Raw genomic sequence first — 19,894 nt, 5'->3', positions numbered from 1 at the left:
CAAAGTGCTTTATGAGCACTGCTTTACACTAAACACAGACCTTCCTACTAATAATCTCTAGTTTTACTTTTAGGACTTAACAACCAAAAATGCACATGAATCCTAATGCAAAGAAAATCTGACTCTTAATTCAGAAAAAGATTCATTTCCAGGCCCAATGTTTGGTTGTAAAGAGAAGTTCTGAAATAGCTGGCAGCTCATGCTCTCAGGCCACTGGCACTGCCAGCCCAGCCGCTTCATCCGATGTGTCTGCGCCAACTTCCTGAGTGGAGGAAACATAAATAACCCTGCACCATTCTATTAAATCAAAACACTTCCATTCCTATCCTCCCTTTTATTTTTCCTTAGTTCTTTCACAATAGGACCTGATACCCTGCACTGACACACCATCCCCTGAAAAAACTGCAGTGGGAAATTTTAACAAAATGTATTTAGCAGTTTTGTTGAAGCCAATATATGCTTATGGAAAACATCACCTGATTAAGCATTTCTTGCCATTAAGATTGAGCACCCATAAGTTGGTCATAAATTGTGTGGTCCTGCTTGAAACAGAAAGGCAATAAACTCTCCAATTCAGCATCCTGCTGTATCACTGCACCATTTTGAATACAAGCTGTTCTAGTCACAAAGGACACATTTATTTTCTTGAAGCCAGAGACACAGATGGTATAAACTGGAGTACCTCTCCCGATTTCAAATAAAAAGCAGTGATTTATAAGTGCTGAGGATTTGGTCTAAAGGTCAAGATATTTCTCTGGCTTAGAAAGCTCTGTTCAGGGGAGTGGGGAAAATCAATGGCACTTAAAACTGAGAACCTATTATCATTATCCACATCCTTAAGTGCAGCACGTGTTCCTCTGCTTATTTACAATATAGTGAACTGGGTGGCAGTAAGTGAACTCAAGGCATTTTTCACTCTCTATTTTTGACAACTTTCAGACAACTCACATCTTACTGTACGTTAAACCTAAAGAGAAAGTCTTTTTCATTTCTTTACCTGGAGCCATCTTTTACTTGAAATATAACAGAGAGAGAATTACTTTATCTCTTTTTCACCCCTTACAAGCTTATTTCCTCTTCAGAAAAATAAATTTTATCAAGCAGTCAAGTAATATAAACAGAAGGAATAAATAAATCTGTATACATCAATCAGAGACAGCAGCTGTTTCCAGAAAAACCTGAGCAATTATTTATGAAATTATGTCTTCTTGAATGCTTCTGCATACCCTCAGAATCCCGGGAGGGATTCCTGATGAGCCTAAATTGCTGAAATAGAAGATGAGACAATGCCATGGTACCAATTAACAAATGTATTGCATATTGTCTCAAAATGCTTGTTTTCTGTTTTAATAACTGCATCTAATAAAGGCATTCCTTCATCCTAAGCATGGAGGAACATCCCACCATCAATGACTTGGATGACTAAATGCCCTTAAAATGGCCATACTCACTTTTGTGTGAGAGCAGCAAGACAGTAAATACACAGCATATATTTCAATCAAGGAACAGGTGTCCATTGATTTATCCATTAGAAACAAGTTCTTAAACCTGACATTACCCTTGGTGCTGAGGAAGAATGGAATTACAGTGCTGCAATGCAAAATGGGGCAGGGATGGTGGAGCTGTGGCATGGAATTATCAGGCTGGGATGTGCAAGGTGCCACGGGGCTGCCATGGGTGCTTCCACACATTTCCCCTTTGCACCTTTACTTTGCAGCTCACTGCTTCCCCTTTAGACTAGAGCCCAGGTGAAATGATGTTTTCCTGCCTTTTGTAGGCTTAGCTGAAAGACCTTACTGACACATCATGATTTTTCTTTCCAATTATTGTCTGTGATTGCTAATTGGGGAACACGTGACAGCTTCAACAAGAGTCTCCACAGCTAGCTGGATTAGCTGATCAAGCCCCAAAATAGTTAGTCCACTGCACACCTTCCTTTGCTGGGGATCTCAGGACTACTGTGGAAACACAACAGCAGGCACGGCTGAAGCAGCACTCAAGACCACTGAACTGCAACGTGAATCTTGTTTTACCCCAGAAATTTGGCTCCTGAAGGATGCTGACCATATCCGGTCATCCCCATGTGTACACTTCAGGCATTTTCAGTGCTGTCCCACAGCCTGGCACAGCCCCCAACAGACCTGTCCCTCAGGGGAGGACACAGCTCCCCAGGTGACCCTGGCAGATCATCACCTTTGTGGGTGCAGGGGTCCACAGTTCTTGCCCAGAGTATACACTCACAAGGAGCACCTGCAGAAAGTGTTTCTGATGCTGCAACTCCTTGGCTTGCTGATATCTTGGTAGGTTGGAATAGATGCAGCAAGGTAGGCCTCTTGGGGTTTGACTAAATGGAATTAACTGAAGTAAGATCATATCCCTCCAGAGGTGGTCAAATGTCATTCTCTTCAAAGCTGGTGTTCTCTTTGCCTTTTCCTCTGGCACTTTCCCATGAAGTGTTTGCTCTCAGACCTACTTTCAGGACTGTCAAATGAGAAGTGACTGTTTTGTTCACCTCATTTAATCCCACACATATCATGGCTCATCAGATTACAAAATCTTACTATTATGGAAACGGATGCTTCTTCAGTGATGGAGAAATCAGTACACCTCTGACTCAAAGGTTCAGGAATAACTGAAAAGCTGTAGCTGTCTCACTAGACTGAATATAGCATTCATACTTCATAGAATCAATTGCTACATTGCAGAAAAAGGAACAGAGAATTAGGCTGACATCCCTTTGGATAAAGATATGGAAAAAATATTAACCTAGAGGTTAGAAATGAGGTATGTATTCAAATAGTCTCTAATGCCAAAAGTGTAGCAGTGCAGCTGTGCAGTAGTTGAGCAATGGATGTAATGAAGTATCTATAATGGTTTTCATGGCCAGCCTCATCTTGCAGGCAAGCTTTTCCTCTTCAGGACAACAGAGGCAGAGCAGGTACACAAATGAGAAAGCATGCACACAATGCCATCCCAATCCCACCCTGCTTTGGCCAGTGTTTCTCATCCTAACTCTGTTCTAAATACATCAACTGAAATCCTGCCCTGTGCCTCTCATTCTGGACTTAATGCATGAAAATAGAGGTTAAATGGGCCCACGTGGGGTGAATTTTCATTTGATGCATCTCCCAAACTCTTTTCTCCATCACACTGCTCTATCTAACAAGGAACCCAAAGCTGACTGAGAAACACAGAATGACCTGGATTTAAGGGACCTTAAAAATCATCTAGTTTCAACCTCCCTGCCACAGGCAGGGATGCCATTCACCAGATCACATTGCTCAGGGCCCCATTCTACTCTAAGTCTCAGCTGCCTGAAGTCAGCCTAAACTCATTTTCAACAACTGAGCTACTTCAGACTCCCTCCTCTCCTCACACTATTTGATATGTTTAGATTCTTAATTCAGTACCAGCCAGGAACAGGAAATGTTAATAATTACCCCAATTTCCAATCACTATAACTGATCTTTCAAAGCACCACATTCACGAATTTCCTCCCTTTATGTGACTAGAAGCTGAAGAGTGAAACTCCACGTGGGCAAACATCAAAGCAGCTCTGAAGCCCTGCAGAGCAGCTTAGGAAAACAAAAACCTGAGCTGCATCACTTGCTCTGATCTCACACCTCGTGCTCATCCAGAGTCAGAGCACACAGCTGAGGTCACTGCTCTCTTGTGCAGTTCATTTGGGTGAATGTTTGCAATAACCACTCCAAACTGGTACGAAGCTCCCAGGAAACTGTGAGGAAACAGAAGCCTTAACAAATGGGAACAATCAATATAGATAAAGAAAGGCTAGTCCTGACAAGGATTTACAGGACCATCTCACAAAGAAAGCCTTGGAACAACAGCTTGAAAGCCAGTGCAGAAGCACAGCAGCCTCTGCCCTGCTCTGTAGGATGTGGGGATGCCTTCAGGCACATGACTCCTCATGGAGTACAGAGTGTTTCTGTGGTGAAGAAATGACAGAAGCAGCAAATACAGCTCCAAAAAAGCTTCAAACCATTCCCTTCCTCTCCCTCTATAAATCCCTCTTTACTGAAGGACACAGGTGACACAGACACTCAGTGTGCACAATCACAACGAAGGAACTATGTGGTTCCACACAGCTGGATCGAGTGGCTGTCCTTCAACACCTTCCAGCTGCTTCAGAAAAGGGCACAGTGCAGCAGCCCAAGTGCTGGTACCCTTTAAATAGTTTCCCTCTAACTTCTGAGGATTGACATTGTATTTCACAGGGGTCTCCCAAGTGTTAAGGCACACAGTCATGTTATCCCACACAAACACAGAAAGGATTAAGGAACAGTCAGTGACAATTAGTAATGTTTATCTTTTCCACTGTTTCACATTCTTCATGTTCTACATCTTTCTTCAGTTTCTGTAGGGCTGTCTCCACTTTTTTGTAGGTTTTTTTTTTTGTATAATGTTCTACCAATATTTTTTTCATTTCTGATTTGGCCTTACAATTTACTTTTCTTTGTTATTTTCTCCCCACTTTCATAATTGTCTGTAATACATATTTAAAATGTTAAAAGCATGCAAAAGGGTTTTTAGAAAACAGGACAATAAGGACCAAGGTTTCCTTACCATATCAGATGAGTAGCCCAGCCTCCCCTGTCTATCACCATGTAAACCATGACATGTAAGTGTGGCTGTCTGGTCAAATGTCATGCTCAAATCTCCCAATTTAGATTCTTTATGGTGGATCATTTCAATGTAGAATTGAAAGACATAAAATGCCAGACCAGTATGTGTTTTCTATAAATCTTAGAGTGTCTTCTACCTCTGCAATATCTGAACACAAACCTGATTCTTGCTCAGGGCAGTAATCCCACAGGATTAAGTCATACTGTAAATACCAGACAAATTACAATTGGATTAGATGAGCAGTCTGTTCATTTACTCAACACAGCTGTACTCCAGAGTCTTTTCACTACTGTTGTCTATTTATAACATGAATGTGTTTTTCTTAAATAAATGAACACAACTTGAATTTCATATCTCTCTTGTTCTTACCATTTGTGGCCAATAAGGAACACATTTCTACTTCCTAAGGAACAAAGACAGAGTGTTCCTTGAGAGGCCAACAAGGCTCCTCTTGGTACAGATCTGCAGGGCAAGATTTAGTTTAAATTTATCAGTGAAAAGTCCTTGGAAAATTTTGCATTCAATTTCAGTCAAGCAGAATTTCAGAATATAGCAAACATATACTGGAGATAGGTTTGAGACAGCAGCACAGATATGCTGAAATTTTCCAGACTTGCAATATTCACAGCAGGAATTTCTCCAGGTTCCAAACTTGCTTACACTGGTGAGAATACAAACCTCACAAAGTAGAGCTAGTGTAGAATGGGATTTACAGGGGATTTCTGCTCACTTATGAAAAGGAAGCATATTTAATAATGTTTGGCATTACCTGCCAAAATCTTCCTAGCATTTCACTGAATTTATTTATAAATGTCAGATCACATCCCTCATAATTGTTCCCAATTACAAGAATCATCTTGTCTTTTAGATACAAACTTGCTTCCATCCAGCACACAAATCCAGTGTTACTGTAGTTTTACTACTGCAATCAATTAATGAAACCCTACTAAAACATGGAGCTGAGACTTCCATAAAACAGGATTAATGACTACAGGCCACGAAAATACTAAAGTCAAATTAAGCAAACTGCTGCACCAACTAGTATTCTCTTGCTAACTCTATTCTCACCTTCCCCTTCTGATTGCAGAGTTGTTATTCCTGATGTGCACAGAGATAAATAAGAATAACACTGAGGCTGGAGAAGTGGAGCCAGTGAGTCAGGAGGGATGAGTTGTAGAGCAGCCTAGCCCATTGCCACCAAGCTTCTCCATTCTTACAGGCAGGCATGTCCTCACTCAGCTGCAGAGGTGAGGCAGACAACTCTGCCCATGGAAACCCAGAGGGGGTGTCCTGCTGAGCACCCTGAGCATGCCCCAAAGTGCTGTGACCACACTGCCATGGGTGACACAACAGAGTGGCACAAACACAACCAGAAACACAGTGTGGAATTCACTTCCCTTCCGCAGTGTTGCAGTAGCCTGGAAACCAGAACACTCTCTTTTATCAGGAATAAACCAGTGCAGTTTATCATACATAGAGCTGTCAATAGCTATAATATAGTACCTACACAAACATGAGATCAGCTGCTCTCCAAAGACAGCTTTTTCATTAGGCAGGTGTCAACAATTCAAAGTCATAAACAGATTCTACTGGAGTGGAGGAGAAAGCATCCCAAGTCTGCTTTGCACTGAGACAGGAGGTGTTAGAACGACCTTCCACTGCAGGACACCCACTGAACAGGAACATTTTTGCAACAGAAATACTGGTGCCTGGTTCTGCTTTCACACATGTGACTCCCGTTGATTTCAAAAGGAGTTTCCATATTTCACTAGCTCAGAAGTACATGGTGTACATGGTACAAACCTGAATGCATATGGAACATTGATTTATGACACAGCATATGACAAGTGAATAGTGGCTTAAGGTTTTCCTGCACAGCCTCCTTCTGTACATTTCTTCCTGTGTGGGTTTATAGGTGCACTATAAGTTATGATGGTTTTCAGATAAATTCACAACACAACCTTCAAACCAGTTACACCAGTCCAGCTGAAAGAGATATTCCATGGCACAGCATGGAAGGATAGGAATGGTTTACACAAAATCACAAAATCATTCAGGTTGGAAAAGCCCTCCAATATCATCAGACTTAACCTTTGCCCCACGCTTAACCAAAGTTAAGCTGGTACCTTTGGTTGTCATCATATTTTCTAGGATTTCTGGCCAAGTTAAGGGCAATCAGTGGATCTCTGCAAATAACCCTCAGCAGCTACTGTTTGGTTATTTTGCTACAAGCTGCTTAGCATACATCAAAAAAGGAAGGATGTGACAAGGGTGGAAGATTCCCAACTCACATGGAACCTTTACAGCTGTAGAAAAATTAATGAGAACTGACTCTTTTTGCAAGACCAAGCCATGAATTTTACTTCTAAGTGCAGTATGGATACTTAAAAACCTTAGAAATATAAGAATATGAAGACTAAAGCAATAACAATTTTTCTTTTCATTACAGGAAATTTCCATAAGGAATTCAGAATTCTGAGTTATTTAATTTTTGCAAGCATTTGATTTAGAAAAGTAGAGTAGCAGATATTATTACACAAAGATGAGGAAAAATGACATCAAGGACTTACTTTCTGCAGGTTCCTTAGATCTTCTGCCACTGGAGGATTTCCTCAGGAGACTTCTTCCTGAGGTGAAGAGGCTGGTTAGCTCCTCCAGAGGACTGGTGGGTGTCCGAGAGCGGGAGCTGCTCTGAGATGATGACCCGTAGGTGCTGACTGACACACTGACCATCTTCCCTCCTTCTTGCAATGTGTTTCTGGCTGTAGAATGAGGCACTGATGGAGAGCTTCTTGAGAGACTTCCTGAATGTACAGAGTCATAAGGTGGAGGTCTTTTGAGGCTTAAGGGGGTAAGAGACCTACCCATACTGACAGGAGAAGGTGAGGCAGAGTGACTTTTAGGATAGCCATGTGGAGACTGTGTTCTGTATAAGGTAGAAGGATGAGGAGGTGAGGAGGTGTGCCCAGGGGTGCTAGTTCCATGAGATACTGTCTGGTCTTTCTCCAGTTTTTGATGGCCTGGTGTATGAGGTGGCAGTGAAGATGGAGAAGCTCCAGCTTGCTGTTTGATGTAAGACACATTTTCTAGGACGGGAAGCTTTGTGACCTCTAGTGGAGTTAGAGGAGACTCGTCAGAATTCGGGGAACACTGCACTGGTGCTGGTGGGAACACCAGCAGTGGAGGTCTGTGAGAGAGCAGGTTTGGAAATGGCGGGGGTATGTCACAAAGCAAGCCCTTGGGAGTAGATGGCACTGGAGACTTGGTGAAATCGAGGTCAGGCACTGTGGGAGTAGCACACTGAGAAGAACAAGTGTGATGGTCATATTCACATTGACATTTTGAGTCTTGGCCTACATCATCAAATATAGGGTATTTCATCTCCTCATAGACCGCTTCGCTTTGGTCATCCTCTTCTTTTTTGAAGTCTCTGAGAATATTCCCAACCATTTCAATATAAACAGGCTCCTCTTCCTCTGTGTCTGGAGCAGGACTGCTGACCTGCGAGAGCGAGGCATCCCTAGTGAGGGTTGCTTTCATAGGGCCATGCTTTTTGATATATGTTTCATCAAAAGATGTGCTTAGCTGAGTGTTTGGGTTTCGTTTCGGCTTAGGAGGTGGAATCTTCTTTGTGTACTCATCACTGTGAGGTCTTGGTTTGGCTGACACTGAAAACAGAACAGAACACAAACTCATCAGAAGCCTGTAACACACCTTGTCAACCGGGTCTCTGTTAGAGTGCCATAATTCTGGAATGGATTTCCTGGGACCAGCTTGTTGCTGGTTATCTCTGGTATTACATCAATAGAACACTATAAAAATAACACTCAATTCAAAACACTCCTAGACTTCCCCCAGAATGCTTTGGCACTCCAGGATTAAGTAACTAGTGAACACTTCCCTTCCTCCGAGACATCTGTTCTTTCCCAAACTCTTTGGGACAGGGGACTTTCCATTTTTAAATATTCTGCTTTTCAAATATCACTGTGGGATTTTAAAGACCCAAAGAGTTGTGAACAACATAATGCTAAATATCAAAATGAACTCCTTTTGGCTCCAAGAGAACAGTTAAGGTCCTGGACAGTCATACTGGAATGACAGTGAGGTAACTCTGCAGTGACAAAGTGATGAATCAAGACCTTTTTATTTATAGTAACTTCTTGCATAAAGCACCACAATTGTCTCAGCACTAACAGAGAAGGAAAATACTCATACATAAACTGTAAAATCTGCTGTTGGGATAATTCTAGTGATTTATCTGGACTCTATTATATTGTTAGAATCTAGTTAATCTCTTAATGAGATTTCTGTGAGGTCAAGGAATAACAAAGTATCTCAGAGATTTGGATCCTTTCTACACTGGTTACTTATAGAAACCTTGTCTTTGAAATTATAAATCAAAACATGGTGATGAAATTAATTTGAAATGAGAGGTCAAGGGTTTCTTGGAAATTATCCTTTATGAATAAAACAATAAGAAAACTCATGCAAACTGCATTTTGTTCACTTTGCATAAAGAGCTAATAAAATATCTCATTAAATGTTAGGGTTAATAAAATGCCTCATTAAATATTTAAGTGAAGTCAGCTTTTATCCTAAGCAGACTCAACAAACTTGTTCAGAAACAAAATTTATCACATACACTAAACCTAGCTTATGTTTCTAGAAGGTAATTGATACCTCACTGGTAAATTCCCCAGCTCAAACAAACAAACAAACACAGAGACCTAAACTAGTGGCCAGAATGGTAGCTTTCCTGCCTTTCCAATTTTTGTTGCTCCTTGTAATTCACTACTGCACATCTGCCAGTTTGAACTCAACGGTCAGAGAAATCTCCAGACACCTTCTGCTGACCCATCAACAAACAGCCAGCAAATGTCTGATGCTAACCCAGGCAGGCAGCACTCACAGAGTTGAAACCTCTCTTTTAGAAACAGCCATGAACACATTCCTGAAGCCAGCAGTGAGGCAGTGCTCTGCCAGCTCAAAGACATCATTTTGAGTCTAGAGGATGCTGGCTCAGAGCTGGATAAAAGCACCTGCATTAAAGCACCTTACTAACGTGGTTTGGTCACTATCAGAGGAGGATTCAAACAGTGTTATCACTTTGTCAAACTCATGCTTTGATCTGCTAAATAACTTCTGTTCAATTCCCACAAGGTGTACCAGTAAAGGCAGATGATAAACAAGTTTTGTTCAGGAATAAGGAGCTGTGAACGTGTACATGTACAAAGTAATGAGACTACTCTTTGTTAGTAGCATTTGTTTTAGCTTAGCACATAACTAAGGTACAACAAAGCAAAAAGGAAATGAAATCTTGCCAGAATTAAAAGGAACAAAAAAGACTCAAAAAATTATATTATACTTTCATGATGGTTCCAATTAATGTGTTCCACTTTGCAGCAGGCTAGGGACATGCAAAAGCTACCACCGATAAGAGTGTTTGGTAGCTTGATAGTTTTTTACCATGTGGATATATCCTAATGCATTTTAAATTTGTCTTTTTAATTAACCCAAATTAATTTTCTTGAATGTATTAGACTAGACTTTTGGGAATAAGATGTAGGCTACCAGAATCATTTGGGCTTTGCAGAAAATATTACTTGTGATGTATTTGACAATACTGGCAGATTTGTCTTGCCTGCTTCCAGCTAAATCACTATTTCATTTCTGTTTAGTGTCTTATTTTTATATTATGTTTTTATATATTCTACTAGCATAAACTTGATCTCAGTCCTCTCTCCAACCTCTGTTAATCTGATTTACAACCCTGTCAAAAGCAATCTTATTCAGATTGCTGTCATTAAAATGAAGAGACAGTCAATGAAACTGGCACAAACTGCCTGATCATTTGTGAACATGTTGTACATGACCTGAACTCTACTTCAGCTACATTTGAAAGTCCTGTATTTTGTAAACGCAGGCTTCTCACAGTCTTCAGTTCCCTGTGCCTCACACTGCCATCACTAATGGATACCTGAGAAAGGAACATTTCCTGCTCCTCTGCTTCCTCAGATCCCTGTTCCCAGTGCTGCCTTTTACATCTTCTGTGCCACAGGTGTCACGCTGAGAATGGCTCTGTCATACAGCCACAACTGCACTCTTTGATGTCTTTATCTGGATGCATGTTAATGATCACAAAATAATCAAAAGCTGAGTTACTCTTGTGCTGTGGTCATTCAAGGCTAACTGAGATTTTTTCTAAAACCAGTCAAAAGTGGTCAAAAGTACTGTGTTTTTAAATTGCTAAAAAAAGCATATTCTCTTCTTCCCTCATTCCATTTTCACAATTTTTATCCAGCTGAAGAGGTTCTACTACACTGTCTAAAACTGTCCTTGGGTGTTGGAGTTCCTGTATACAACATCCACAGGTTATTACATTACAAATGAGGATATGAGAAATGTCAAGGAAAAATTATTGACATTCTGCCATCCAGTCTTGTATTTTTGCATGGGTTGAAATTAAGTACCACAATGACACACAGAGCGTCATCTGCCATTGCATGATATGTAGCACTAGCCTAGAATATATTGGTGACATTATCAACAAAAAGGTCAAATGACCCAGTTCTGCTGTATGAGACAGTAAAACACGACAAGGTGATTTACTTTCCATTTGCTATTTAAAGCATTTTTCCTCTGCTGTAGTTTTTTTACTAAATCATCTATTTCCAGGGTGTGTTACTGAGATCTTTTCCCCTTCATGACAAACTGGGCTTTTCAAACTAAAATTTTAAACTATATTGTTTAAATATTTTACAAACCTTAAAGGTTACCTCCTATATGGTCCTCAGAGCATGAACATCTGCTGCTATAAGACTCACTAGAGAAAATACACAGGTAAATGGATAGACTTAATAACAAAGAAAGCTTTTTATCATTACTAGGAGCAGAGGAACTGTTCAAACCCACTAGGACCTCCCTCAGGTGCAGGAGGACATTAAGGAGGCAAACTGAATTATCTTTAAGAAGTCTGTGGTGCAAGACACTTAAATGTATTTAACAACAGTTTCTACTCTGAAACACAGCTCCCTGGCAAGGGCTGAACTCTACAGCACACCTGTTAATGGAATACGAACCATGAACTACTGCCCCAGCCCAGAACAACAGAGAAAAGTACCAGGAATCCTGCAGCTAAACAGAGCTGTGCAAAGCCAGTGAAAGAAGCAGGAGTATTTGTGCAGTTCCGGTGTTACCAACATTTGGCAGGGATAGATGTGCATGAATGCAGAAGCCCTGGCGAAATCCCAAACCCAATGAAAGGAAATTATTTGGCAATCTCCAGAGAGCAACAGGCAAGATTGCTTAAAGTGCTTGACATTTATCAGGCAGAAGAAGCATTCGGTGCCTGCTGGGAACATAAACTTCTATGGAAAGTGAACCATGCTGGCATATTGATGATACACATACTGCCATGTTGTCTGCTCTAAACATGGAGTAATTAAGTGCTTTCCAACATGAATTACTATGTCCTTGATGAAACTGTTGCCTGTAACTTGTATTGAGACTCTGCCACTTGTATGCATCAGACACAAGTCCTGATCCAAAGCTAAGTGGAAGAAATAAAAGTAAGAATTGTTTCTTTCCCCACCAGGTGCAGCTTTCCTCAAACATCCATCTCAGAGCATACCACAAAGGTCTTGTGAGTGCTTCTATTACAGACACACAAGCACAAGAGAGCACCTTGCCTGTGGGGAGGTTGAGCACAGGGGACGTGCTCAGGGGATGATGCTCAGCACCTGCTCCATGGTCCTCTGTCCCCACGGGAGCTGCCCTGGGAGCTCTGAACGCTGTGCCAGCACCTCCTTGTTTGCATCAGAGCCACCCCAGCTACCACAGCTGATAACCTGGAGGCACAACAACCCTTGCAAACAATCCTGCTGCTTGAGCAGGAACTCTCTGTGCTCAGCAGGGCACTATCCAAGCAGCTATCTGGCTCTAACAAGCTTTAAGGGAAACAAGAGATGCAGCTCTGATAACTCCAGGTATCATGTCAAAGCAAGAAGCACAGTGCTTAAAATAGCCTCATGGAAGCCCTACTGTATAAAGAGAACATGACATTTTTGAAATGAAATATTTGTAGTGCAAAGGTTATGCATAACTTTCAGACATACCCAGATAATGTCCCTTTCATAGTCAATTTTGGAAATAGAGAATGCTTCTCGTATTATCCTTCTGAAGTATATTTTTATTCTTTAAGGAGAGACTGAAATGTGGAAATATGTTGTTAGATTGTTGTTTATTATATGCTCACTGTATAAGGAATGAGTGAAAACATCTAAAAATTAAAATTTGCTATTTTATATTGTCTTTTGGGTATTTTCCAGTTTTTGCATTCCACAGACCAGTCCAGTGAATTTTTCTGTTCACTGTGACAAATGGAATAAAACCACAAACAGGAAAATTGTTCCCTTTCAATTTCTACAAGAAGCTATAGATTCAATGAAGGAATGATTTGGGGCCTAAAAGTGCTTCTATTGGGTTAGATTTCATTATTTCTGTAGATAAAGTTTGAATAGTATTAGTGAGACTGATTTTTAAAAGACACAGTTGTCTGAACTGTGCAAAAGATTGACACCCAGGAGACCTACGTTTACATCATCTCTTTTCACAGGCCATGGGGCTTCACCTACCATTTTAACTCCTAATGCCACCTTTCAATATTTCTCTTCCACCATGTTAGGCTCTAAGGGATTTTACACAAGGGTATTATTTTAATTTATTTGTTTCTATCAAAACTTGCACAGCAATTCCTATAATTGGAAAGCAACAGTAGAAAACAACAACAAAAAAGATAAATGTAGTTATTGGTGACATGCAGTGTTGAACATGCATCTTTTCTTCTCCAAGAAATATTTGAAGGCAAATATTCCTACACTGTGAACAGCCGTAAAATATACTCACAAAGATGCATCTTAGCAAGTGATTATTGAAACATCATCAACAGTTTGAAGTAACATCAGAGAATGCATTTCTCTCAAGAAAAAATCTGGCTCTCAAAATAGCATTGTCTTCATGGACACAAGGCCCTTCCCTGCAGATTACCTCCTCCTTTCCTAAAAGATGCTCTAAAAGAAGGGAAGAACATGGGAGGAATAAAAGATCCATCTGATTAATTCTAACAGGCGGTTTCAGCACAATGGTTTCAAACAGCACCTATTTCTTCCCCCTCCTGAATTTATTAGCTCTTACTGGAAATTATTTGGGCATTTAAAGAGGACAAAACTATACTGAAAATGGAAGGACTAAAAGTCAGGGTCATAAAATAATGCTTGCATGTCTCAAGGCTATGATTAAGGACACTTCCTCAAAAGTATTCAGGTCCCTTTATTTTGGCTACGACTTCTTTTGGCTTTTAAAATGATTGATTTCTGCTCTAATTGAAAGTGGTAGAGAGCCTGTGGCTCTGGGAGTGATAGTCCAGAATTAAACATCAGTACAAAAGAGAGCAGAATCAGGGCCTGCAGCTAAAGCCAGTTCTGCATTGCTCCAGCAGTACAACCCCTGCAGCTGACAGGCACCATGGCTGGAGCTCAGGGCCACAGAACTGACCAGCCCCAGCAGCACAGACTCTGCCCATGCCAAGGCTGCCATACCTTCCTGGGGCTCACAAAAGCCAGCCCAGGGCACCAGTGCTGTGCTGCCAGAACTCTTCCCAGCACAGCAGGGGCTGCAAGTCCTTTGCTCTGCAGCATCAAGACAAGGGCAGACCCAGAGATGCCAGGATATGCCAAAACCTTTGTAGTGTCAGCATGGTGCAGAGATTCCCTACCCAAATTGCCACATTCCGGAGCAGACTGACTTCCAGGTTCTCCCTTTCACAGCCCTCACTTCTCTGTACCTCCACCTGGCCAATTAGCCTTTCCTAGAGTGCAAAGGTCTCCAAAAACTTATGAAAAAATTACAAGTGAATGTCTCCTCCTGAATGCCCAGACTTGTGCTCTCCTATATTTTGAATTTCACATTCTTGTCTTTTAAAAGAATGAGTAATTGATGTCCTCTATTTTTCCAGATAATATTGAATAGGCAAAGAAAAAAAAGAAAGGGGTATTTGGGAAATAATGACAAATTATTTGCAATCAAGCTTTTCTGTACTATTCACTGAGGCTAAAAGTTATTGTCAGATGGCTCAGGCCTGGTAAGGCAGAAAAAGCAAGACTTTGGATGATTAAGGAAAGAATACTCATTTGAATCATCCTCCTTTTACAGGAAAACTGATGTGCTGAGTGCAAGTGGAGGCAAATGAAAATCTCATAGTAACTTCTTTTGGGTGACTCTCTGAGTATCCTCTGATGGATACACTCTGGGTACCCATCTAGAAAAATATCCTTCAACTAATATGAACAGACACAAAGGGCCAGATCTCTGGCAATGCATGGGTTTAAGTTATAGAAGTTCCAGAAGAGGCTCTGAGGACAGAGAGGTGGGAGGATTGCTGGGGAAAGATCCTCATGCTGCCCACACATGCAATGAGTATTTTTGAAGTTCTGGTTCATTCTGAACTCTGCAATATGCAAAACAGGTTTTGCAACCAGTGTTACAGTGACAATAAAATTTTCTGTAACTCTATATAGTCTGGAGGAATTCTAGAGAAAGGCAATTGGTATGGAAATTTCTCTATCACGAGCATCATTAGTGAAGAATGTGGAAACAGAACTAGTGAATCATGCATGCAGACAAATTAATTTACAAAGTCTATGTGCCTGTTTGTTGGTGTCTCTCATGCAGGAGCCTGTATAGAGCTGGAGTACTGAGGGGTTAAGCATGTTCACAGCAGAGTACAGCAAAACAGTAAAACAGCCACAGAGCAGAAACATCAGGAAAGCCCTTCTAGTTTATAGCACTATTTATGGAGTCATGACTGTCAGTGTGAAAATGAAACCTGAAGAGTTTGCTGGTTTACTGTGAATTAACTGCTGCTACTCTATTCTTATAGCTCCCCACAAACTGACTGCACTTCACACAGAGAACAATGGGTGACACCAGCCTTCCCCAGCCCCTAAATCAGCATTTTTGTTGTGGTACAGTTCTCATGGAGCTGGCACCCTGCACTAGCTGCCCCTTCTCCCTCTCTGCAGCTACCCTGTATCCTTAATTATCTTATTCCTTAAGTATCAGATTCCCTGACTACCACACAGAAGATGGTGATGCTCTGGGCTTCTACAGGCTGAGCCAGGGGATAGCTCAGGTGCAGCACCACTTCTGTTGGCCTGCAGAAAGAAAAGCTCTCTCCTCTGTCCAGGAAGGGAAGCTTCTGGTGGTGTGTGAAGAGCTAAGTCCCACCAAGACATGCCCTAGTCACCTACATGACATGAGCTTGGTGTGTAGAGGACACCACAACAGCAGTGACCCTTTGAGGGCTGAGCTGCTTCTTCCTGTCCCCTGCTGCCCAAAGGCAGTGAAGGCCTCTGTGGCATTATCTGTTGATGCTCCTGGTAACAGAGGCAGACCCCAGGCTGATTGTAGCTCTGCCTTCCCAGGATCAGCACTGCTCTCCATTACTGGCTCTGACAGCTGAGGGCAACAACCTGGGAAATCATTTGCTCAACTTCCATGAACTTCTTGGAGAAGGTACACCACAGGCTCTCTGACCCAGTGCTCACAGAGACACTGAATGAAACAAATCTCTGCAAGACTTCCTCGCTCTGGGGGATTTCTAAAACCAGGACATGCACCCAAATAGTGGATTCCAACATTATTTACTGGAGAAATGGTAAAAAGGAAAATCAAGCTACATTTAGATAAATGCTAAATGAAACAGGAAGTTTAACTAACCTACTCTATTTATCTAGAAAAATAGCCTGTATTTGCTCACTTGATTTGTTGTTTTGGTTCACAAACAACCAGACCAGAAGTCTAGCAATTACTATATGCAAAGACTTGAATAATTTATCCGGAGATATGAGACTCCTCATTTTTCAGATCCACAGCAATGCCTATCTTCTATTTACAGCTAACATAAGTAGGTCAAATGCATTATTTGCTTATATAAGTAACAATCTGTTTGCTGAGCTTCTAAAATAATTGCAGCCCATTAAATCAAACTGGCAGGCCTACCAAGGTGGTATTGCACAGAATACTGGGCTCTTGGGGACTTCAACATGAGATGTGCTGTGTCTGACTTTTCCACAGAGGCTCCTGTGCTTCCTTGGTGCCTGCACCAGAGACAAGGAACCAGCAGATTTAAGCAACCCCCTCTGTCCCAGGAGTCCAGTGGGCTCTGAACAGTTCTTTCCTTGAGGCACTTGTACAAAGCTGCACTGACTGACACATCCAGCAGGTCCTTCTGCCACCACTGAGCTCACATCTCAAAACAAAGCACAAGGTTGATGGCCAGGGTCAGATGAGTCACCACAGCAGGAGCAGCAGAAAGCAAATGAGCCACAATGAACAAGAGTTCAGTGAAAGGGGCACTCTTTCCTTTATCAAAAGGCCACAAGGTGACCCTGCACAAGCAGTTCCTGTAAGTTGTCACTGAACATTTTTGGGTGGATATGATGACAGCTGAAGTGGACAGAACACTGCCTGAGCAGCTCACAGGCAAGCAGCAGTGCCTGGAAACGTAACAGCAACAGCACTATGGTCAGAGGCTGTGGTATGAAATATCCACTGTAATCTGCTTGAGGAAAAATGCCTCCCAGCTATTAATTTTACTTCCATCTCCATAGGGGTGACTCCTCTCTCCTCAACTCTAAATAAAGTGTTGACAAAATTACAGACAGGCCACACGTTATCAGCTGCCTCACACTCAGGGTTTCTCTGTGTGCCTGGCATGTATCATTCCATCCTGCATTCATTTGAAAATAGTGTAGTGAAACTACTAGAGCCTGTAATAGTGTTGATCTACAAGGGTCAAGCAGCTGGGCCTAATCCCCATAAATTCACCTGGTATGACTGCAGTGGACAGTGCCATTTTGACAGAGTTTTGGGCAGTTCCAAACAAGCTTTAGGAGAAGCATCTCCTGTTTCAAATGTCAGGCTTGACATCATTGTTCCAGCTGAGAAGCAAGATGGAGGATGAAAAGGCAAAGCTGGAGCAGAAAAAGGAAGGGGAAAACAGAAATTACTGCAATAACCTAGTGTTTACAGCCTGTTTCATTTTGGTGTTTATCAGAAGTGAAGCTCTTTGCAGGAATTCATCCCCACCACCAAGGCACAGTCTATGGCAGAGCACAGCTCAGAGCAGCCTGAGCTCTGTGGGGGTTGTTACACATCATCTCCTGGGACTGCCTGTTCTGTAAACCCCTGGCATTCAGCATTTCAGAGCTGCACCATAAAGGCAGCTCAGATTTTGCCATCCTTATTCACACTCCGCAGCATCAGTGATGCCCACAGGAGACTGGGAAAGGGAACTTGAGCGGTTCCTACACTGAGTGGCTGCTTGAAGTCTTGCCTTCCACAGGGACTGTCCTGAGTTCACAAATTAAACCCTGCCAGGTGTGTGGAATTCCACATTAGCAAGGACAGTGTTTTTCACATATTCCCTTCTCCACTCAAAATCTTCTTTCTACAGAGCTGCTCACAAAAGGAGTGTCCCATCAGCTCAAGCTTTCAATGTGAGCACAAACATTCTCATCAGAAACTGATTGCAAATTACCTCACTAAACAAAGTTACAAAGGAGGAATCTGAGACACTGAGGGACATGTGAAATGCTCAAGGTTATCTGAGCCAGTGGCTGTTCTTCCACTTACACCCCTGGGAGACAATGCTTAGTATTATTTTACAGAAGTCTCCATTTGGCTTAACACTTACTGACATGCAAGCATGCATTTGCAGAACTGGGATCATATGGCAATGAGTCACTGCAGATATTTGGCCACACCACCAGTATAAATTATTTCACCTTTAACAGAAAATGGCATATTCAGAATCATAGAACATTTTGAGTTTTCATGCCTTTGCTTGCAAACACTCATGATTAAGAAAATAAGTAGGCTAGACATATTATCAAGTTTTTGCATCCACACTAGTCCTTTAGCTTCAAGCGTGTGCTTGGCATACTTTGGTATGTTTGCTTTTTTTGGTTGTGGATTTTTTTTCTTTTAATCAAAAGGTTGCTTACCATTTTATTCACCAAAATTCAAATGTTAAGAGACTTCCATTGTCATAAATAAAATCCTAACCACACTGAAACCGAGACTTCTGGCATCACCCCAGTGATTGTAAGACAAGGTTTACAGCCACTCCATCCTTTGGTATTCTACCAAGAGGAAATAGGAGAGAGCTCCCTTTGCAGTCATGCATGGAGGGGAGAATACCAGCAATCTCCTTAATCCCACAAAGCTCTATTAGGGCCAATAACCCAAAGGCAATACTGCTGGTTTTCCAGGCACGTTCATGCTCAGAGAGTCCTGTACTTGTAGTATTGGTTTTACCACTAAGCATAAGGGGAGCTATAATTTTTCAATCATCATATGCAGGAGGGCTGGGAATTTCAAGGTAGAGTATTCTTTATGAACATCTCAGAGAAATTATGGGAGCCATGGCAAATATTATACCACTGTACTGGAAATGGATATTAAGCTCTTGCTGATATGAAGTACACCATGCTCCAGCTTTTTACTGACTGCTTCTAAGCCTTTCCCCACCTGAACTAGCATCTAGCTACAAACCACCTCAGACTTTGGGATATGCACCTCTTGTTTGACATGCCAGTTTAAAGTTACAGCCACTAAAATCAGCACTAAAATTATGTGTGCATCGTTTTATATTTTCACCTCTTGCATCTGTGAGAAGCCCAGGCTGGTAGAGTATGACCTCCAGGCAGGCTGATGGCACTGCAAGGAGGGAGCTGTGCTCTGTGGAGCTGTCAGGGCTGTGCACATTACCCCAGCACAGCAGTGTTCACACACGGACGGACAGACGGACAGCATGAAGTGCCAAACACACTTGCAGCATGTCAGACATATGTTGCCTGATGTCATCCAGCATTAAGCCACGTGGAAAGGATGAAAGCAGCAAACCAGTGCACCAACCAGGACTACTATATTCAAACAGTCATTAGAAAGAAACAACCAATGGAACAGAGGCTGGCCATGACAGGATCTCATCTGGAGCTAGACTTTAATCTCTGGGATGTGATTCTGTAAGCACTGTGCATTCCCAGTAAAGCCAATGTGAGTGCAGGGGGCACAAAGTGTTTTAAGAGCTCAGTCGTGCTTCACTCCATGAGGATTTGTCTCATTTGGTTGTTAAAATGAGAAGAGAATTAGGGCACCAGTTAAAAATAAGGTAAGACAGAGGTGGAAA

General features: G+C 41.8%; 1 protein-coding gene across 5 annotated transcripts in view; it reads right to left on the bottom strand.

Annotated features, from left to right (window-relative positions):
- Positions 1–19,894, bottom strand: part of NYAP2 (neuronal tyrosine-phosphorylated phosphoinositide-3-kinase adaptor 2) — a 135,790-nt gene that overhangs the window by 45,612 nt on the left and 70,284 nt on the right. For all 5 annotated transcript variants that reach the window (XM_077183873.1, XM_054639691.2, XM_077183871.1 and 2 more), the window contains one exon: positions 7,215–8,312. In XM_077183873.1, coding sequence (XP_077039988.1) covers positions 7,215–8,312 — 1,098 coding nt within the window. The remainder of the gene's footprint in view (positions 1–7,214; positions 8,313–19,894) is intronic.

This window comes from Agelaius phoeniceus, chromosome 10 (assembly GCF_051311805.1).
Source record: "Agelaius phoeniceus isolate bAgePho1 chromosome 10, bAgePho1.hap1, whole genome shotgun sequence".
NCBI lineage: Eukaryota > Metazoa > Chordata > Aves > Passeriformes > Icteridae > Agelaius > Agelaius phoeniceus.
Note: the sequence above shows the minus strand (reverse complement) of the source record. Positions and strands in the feature narration are given on the sequence as shown.